This window comes from Nestor notabilis, unplaced genomic scaffold, assembly GCF_000696875.1.
Source record: "Nestor notabilis isolate BGI_N333 unplaced genomic scaffold, ASM69687v1 scaffold23485, whole genome shotgun sequence".
NCBI lineage: Eukaryota > Metazoa > Chordata > Aves > Psittaciformes > Psittacidae > Nestor > Nestor notabilis.
The window spans coordinates 854-7,345 of NW_009930899.1; the positions used below are offsets into that span (position 1 = coordinate 854).

General features: G+C 46.2%; 1 protein-coding gene across 3 annotated transcripts; it reads left to right on the plus strand.

Moving 5' to 3' along the window:
• Window positions 1-2,480: 2,480 nt before the first annotated feature.
• Window positions 2,481-4,968, plus strand: HOXB3 (homeobox B3). Of its 3 annotated transcripts, none has more exons than XM_010015641.1 (2): window positions 2,481-2,928; window positions 3,959-4,968. In XM_010015641.1, the coding sequence occupies exons 1-2, from the start codon at window positions 2,481-2,483 to the stop codon at window positions 4,723-4,725; spliced, it is 1,215 nt and encodes a 404-aa protein (XP_010013943.1). In that variant the 3' UTR covers window positions 4,726-4,968. The 3 variants fall into 3 exon arrangements, with proteins under 3 accessions (XP_010013943.1, XP_010013944.1, XP_010013945.1); XM_010015642.1 differs by having other exon boundaries at window positions 2,481-2,916; XM_010015643.1 differs by having other exon boundaries at window positions 2,481-2,916; window positions 3,962-4,968.
• Window positions 4,969-6,492: the final 1,524 nt, after the last annotated feature.

A 6,492-nucleotide genomic window follows, 5' to 3' on the forward strand; every position in this document is an offset into this window, starting at 1 on the left:
TTGCGTTAAACGCTACTGCTCGCAAAAGTGAAACTTGGAGCATGAGGAAAAGCGGCAGCGCGGATCCAGCCCGGCTTTAACGGCACCAGGAGATAATCGAATATTTATTATTCTGCCTGAGATGTGCTTTTTTTTTAAAGCAATTCCTTGGAGTAAATAATTAGGATCGCGCCGTCCTCGGCGAAGATAAATGAGCGGCATTTGCGAGGCGCTGAGAGATGAGGTACAAAAGCAAAGCTGTGGAAGCCACGAGCGAGCTTTTGGGCGAAGGGGGTTGTAAATTTATTTTATGGACATGAGAAAAAAACCCGCACACACACAAAAAAAAAGCGCAATCGTCGCTGTTATTTTTAGCTCCTTTAGCTCAGCCTCTCGGCTCGGTTCTGCTCGTGCTTTGGGTGGGATTTGGTGGGGTTTTTTTTAACAAACCTATGCCAGACAGGAAGGGCCTTGGAGAAATTCCCACCTCTGGCCTCGTAGATATTTTCAGCGAAGCTATTCATACGAAAGGCGCTGCTGTTGCTTAATTCATTCGCAGCTCGGGCTCGGGGAGTGGAGTCTACTTTTTAATAAGACATATTTATCATGGCGAGGAAAACAAACGCGAGTAACTCCCCATCCTCTCGCTAGACAATAATGCATCTCCGTGGAAGATACAACACTGATCTGGGAATGCAGAAAGGATTGAATCAGTGTAGAAAAGGAAAGCAGCTCCTCCGTGGCCACATCGTCGGAGGCTGCGAGGGAAGTACACGGAGGTTTCATATGACATGACGGAAGAACACAGCAGTCAGGGAAGGGGAAAAAAAGATGTTATTTATTGTCGAGCTGTGGCTTCTGTTAAACCCCGGTACTTAGAAATATCGCATTAGGCTTTATCTCCACTGAGTTTATTTTATTTTATTTTAGAGAATGAAAGAGCCTCGATAAAATTAAATATACAAGAGATAGAATTAAATATACAGTGGGTATCAATTTCCAAACAAAATGCACGGGGGCTCCTCGCAGCTCGGAGCTGCGGAGAGAAGCCTCTGCCTTTGTAGAATACGTGAGCTGCTGACTGAGCCTCACACATCGGCTTGTTTCCAGTTTCCAGGGCAAGATAGTTTTCATATTTCGGAGGGTATTTCTACTCTGTCTTTATGGTAAAGGAAAGTTTATGCTTTGAGAAAAGACGGAGGAAAAGATCAAGAAAAGTGAAAAGGGAAAGGAAGCAAAAAGGAAGGTTTAATTTTGTAATTTGAGGCTTCGGACTGGGGTTTTTAGACTTTTGAGCTTAGATTGAGGGAGGGAGGAACAATACAAAATCAAAGGGAGGAAAGTTAGGAGCAAATGGCCTGGTGATGGGTTTGTTTTCCAAAGGAAAAGAGAAAAGAAAAACCCCAAACCCAACAGCGATTAAACTGGTTTTGGAATCACATCTTGCCAAGGGCAGCTCCAGGTTAGGGCTGATGAGCACAAAGCAGAGTAGATGATGAAGGGCCGTGTTTTCTAAATACAACCTGTGCTGCCAGAGAGGGTGAGACTATCAAACAGGCCAAAGGAGGCACATTCTTGAATTCATGCCCCTGCTTAAATCTGCTTGAAATATTTGCACTGAATTCCAAAGACATTTGTGAGTCCCTGTGTAAACCGCAAATGAAGCCAACTGTGTCAGGACACCCGTTACCTGCAGAAAACATAGTGACTATTTGCTGGTTTCAGTTTAAAAACAAATACACCAGACAGAGGCCCTGCAATCAACTTAGCAGACTTTTAATTTCTGATGCTATAAGGCCTGGCTGGTTTTTCTGTGTGTGAATAGCTGATTTGAATAGGTCAGGGGTAAGAAAGCAAGACTTCATTCCTTTCATGCTTGGAGCCAGCAATTATCCACTCTGTACTCTCAGATTTACATTAGTGTGGATACTCTCTGGGCATGGATGTGTATATGTGCACATGATACACATAACTACATGCATACACATGCACACATTTAGATGGAAGTGTATGTGTAACCATGGGGGTGTGTGTATATATGTGTATAGAGAAACAGTGAAGTAAATAAATGTATACAGAGGAAACCACGTGTACTCGTAGAGCATGTGTGTAGTTACCCACCCTGGGGGCTATCCTCCAAGGGAAAAAAAGGTGCAAGCAAGCAACCAACCAACCAAGCAGGAAAACTACCCCCAAAACGAGCTCAGCACTTTTGCACAGTAACATTTGTTGAGCCTCCTTAGGCTGTGCACAGGACAAAATCTGCTCAAAGCATCTGTTCGGCCTGTTCGGCGGGACCCTATTCATGTCATGGGCCTTTCAGGCTCCAAGATGGATTCATAGGCTGGGTACTATTATTGTGTGTTTTCTCCTAACCTTTCAGGTCAGCTTCCAATAGACAGCTGGAAACGGCCTGTCACGTGGCCTTGGGGTGCCAATGTTCTGCCATAGGGGTGTCAAGACCCTGGTAGCTGGAAAAATCATTTTGGGGAGTCCCAGAGATGCAGAAGACAACGTACTACGACAGCTCCACGCTCTTTGGGGGTTACTCCTATGGGAGTGCCAATGGATTTGGCTACGAGGGTGCCCAGCAGTCCTTCCAGCCAGCCTCTCACATGGAGAACAACTACCAGAGGTCCGCCTGCTCCCTCCAGTCTCTTGGCAACACAACCCCGCATGCAAAAAGTAAAGACCTGAACGGAAGCTGCATGCGTCCGAGTTTGCCCCAGGAGCACCATCCGCCTCCCCCCATCTCGCCGCCCTCAAACCCTGCCACCAACAGCACCAGTAACAACAGCAATAACCAGTCGGGGAGCAGTAAAAGTGCCCCCAGCAAAGCCAACCTCAGTGCAAACGCCAGTCTCACCAAGCAGATTTTCCCCTGGATGAAAGAATCCAGGCAAAACTCCAAACAGAAAACCAGCTCCCCTAGCACAGGTACACAGCTCTGCTTTCCTAAACAGCGAGGGAATGCAGCCACTGGTTGCAGTGGTCTGGTTTGGAGGGAGGGGAGAGGATCCAGCAAGGATCCAGTGAGTATCCTGGTGCTGGGCATGATCCCAAAGCTGCCAGCCACATGCCCCAGCCAGGCTGAGCAAGCCTTGGCTCGTCCTGCAGCACTGACTGTGCACACTTGGTTTATTTTCAACACATCCAGAGCACTGCAGGGAGATACAACCAGGTGGTTGTACACAGCCGATGTCTGACTGTGTACAGACAGATACATGAAAATGTCCACCCACTGCTCAGCCCAGCGATGCTAAAGCAGAGTGCTTGTTCTCTTCCCACTTCCCTGCCCCCAGACAAAGCAGTAAACATGGTGCTCTCAGTGTATGTGTGCATGTATAAGGCATGTGCACAAACACGTGTGTATTTTGCATGAATACATGTGCATCTCTAACATGAGAGAGAAAACAATCAGTAGAAAAATATCACTGTTTTGAGGAATGAATTCATCTCAGCTTTGCTGCACACACTTCACTTTACATGAGTATAATTTACCAGGTTTATACGTGTTTATGTCACAGAAAGGTAGGTACAAATGCTACCTTTTAAGGGTGCACATGCAAATATTTGGGCTACGCAAGTACAAGACATACACAAGATGTGCGCGTGTGCATTTGTACCTCGGCAAACACAATTCCTCCCCACACTGCCCCGTGTTAGTGTTAATGGGCTTTGCAGTCACTGCCCCCCTGCCAAATATTATTTTCTCCAAATTATCTGTTGGAAATAATCGACTCCTAAATAAATGGCCCTGGAATCCTTTTCTCCATGACATGATCAAATTTTCATAAACCAGGGGCAGCTTTGGAGAACAGAACTCTTAATAAATGACATGATTATGGAGTGCAGGCTAATGCAAAGGGGTGACGGAAAGGGGGGGTTGAACTCTTGTGCCTGTTCCAGGATTTATTAAGAAACGATGCATTCAATTGCTGCATGTAAGTAATTATCTTTGATTTCATTTTGCGGCCAGCAGAAACCTGCAGCGGCGAGAAAAGCCCTCCAGGCTCCTCGGCCTCCAAGAGAGCCCGCACAGCCTATACCAGTGCTCAGCTGGTGGAGCTGGAGAAGGAATTCCACTTCAACCGCTACCTGTGCAGGCCCCGCCGCGTGGAGATGGCCAACCTCCTGAACCTCAGTGAGAGGCAGATCAAGATCTGGTTCCAGAACAGGAGGATGAAGTATAAGAAAGATCAGAAGTCAAAAGGCATGGGGTCTTCCTCTGGAGGGCCTTCCCCCACCGGCAGCCCACCCCAGCCCATGCAATCCTCCGCTGGATTTATGAATGCCTTGCACACCATGAGCAGTAACTATGATGCCCCCTCGCCACCTTCCTTCAATAAATCCCACCAAAATGCCTATGCCATGTCAACTAACTACCAAAACCCCATCAAAGGCTGTCCCTCCCAACAGAAATATGCCAACACGGCCCCCGAGTACGACCCCCATGTCTTACAAGGGAACGGGGTGGCCTACGGGACTCCCAGTATGCAGGGAAGCCCCGTCTACGTTGGAGGTAACTATGTGGATTCTATGCCCACCTCTGGCCCGTCCCTTTATGGCCTCAATCACCTGCCACACCACCAGGCCAGCAACATGGACTACAACGGGCCTCCCCAGATGCCCCCGAGCCAGCACCACGGACCATGTGAGACCCACCCCACGTACACAGACCTTTCCACGCACCACGCTTCTTCTCAGGGCAGAATCCAAGAGGCGCCCAAGTTGACCCACCTGTGATAGGGAGCAGGGGCAGGCTCAGGCAAAGCAGATGGGACCCCACCATGGGGCATGGGACAGGGGAAGAGGGCAGGATCAGCTTCAGGAACATTTGTGTTGAGTTATTGTCTTTCTTTCTTTGACAGGTCAATTTCTACAAGGTTGTTGTGCTGGCTATTATTATTGCTGGGTTTATTAGGCAAAATTTCCAAGCATTTCAGCATTTGCTGCCAAAAGCAGCTCTCTCTCTGAAGAGATATACCTCCTGTGTTTCAACACAAATGCTTCTGAAGTGGATTTGGGGTAGTTTTGTGGGAATCTAGCCGATTTTAAGCAGCAACATCCTTCATTTCCAATCCAAGCACAGATTGTCACTGATAATTCTTGGACACTGGAAAGGAGAATGGTCGGGAGCCAAGACTTTACAGTTGGTGTCTCTGCATCTACATCAACATGCACATGTGTATACATATGCAATCAAGAGAGATTCACAAGAAAACTACCCTCCTCTCAACTCCTTCTCAAGAGGAATCTTGTGCTTTTCCTTCCCAGCCTGCAGAGGAAGGGCACCAAGTAACTTCCCACCAGTCCCCACATAAACTGCAAATATACAAACCTGCCAACACCTGGGATTCACGATCTTCCCCTCCAGCCTCTGCTTCCCCTCTCAATAAGAATCGTCATCATCATCAAATTAGAATAAGAGAGGTCTAAGAATTGCAAAAGGTTCAGGAAATAAGGGGTTTGAAATGCCTCAACCCCCAACAATAACAGCAGTCCAAAGAGAGGAAGAAAGAGTTGACAGGTCTGAATATTTTCCCACCTTTGCCTCTGATGACATGAAGGCTCCATTTGACACTGTTGGGTTTGTTTTGGTTTGGGGGTATTTTTCTTAGGGTTCCTTAACAGAAAAGCAATCTTAAGACTCAGAAGTCCTACACTTTTTTCCTCCTCTTCTCTTGACCTTACGTGAAAACAGGGTATATTTGAACAAATGGAATGTCCTCCCATTGAAGCAGAAGTGAATGGATCTCTAGTATTTGCTAATGCTTTCTTGTCTGGACATCTTTGTTGCACTTAGAGTTTACATATAATGGGTATAAAAACAACTTTGAAGGGCTTTCGTCCAACCCAGTCGAGATGCCCTTCAATAGGTGTGTGTTCTGGTGAACATTCATATATATTTATTGGTTATAGCCAGTTTAAAATATTTTCCTTTTTTTGGTATTATTTATCCCCAATATTATGTATTTATATGAGGAAAAAACAAAACAACAAGAAAAAAAAAAGGAATCAAATGGTACTTTTTTAGTATTTACTTGTTCTAAAGGACATTGTGTTTCCTTGTCATTGTACAACAAGCTTATTTTAGTTATTGTAATTTAGGAAGACCAGTAGTTTTATGTTACCTTCGTACTTATGAATAATGTAATTAGTTCTACTGGAGGCATGAGAGCAGAACCAGCCTGTAATTGTATAGTCCTGAATTAGAACTATAGCTAATCCCTCCCTCCCACCTCACCCCACCTCTTCCGAGCTCTTTCTTTGTTCTTATAGTAGTTCTTTTATTTCCTTGCTAAGGGTTGTCTGTTGAACAATTCTTGAATAAACTTTCTGTTATCAATTTTATCTTGTCCTCTCGCTGGGATTTAAAGGAGAAAAGGAACCACGCGGATGTGAAAGCAGCGAGGAGAAGGCAAAGAGAGGGCCTGGGCAGCGGTTCTGGGTCTGTGTCCCCTCCTGGGGTGAGACCCGGAGGGTCTGAGCTGAGGGTGGCCCTTGCGCGGT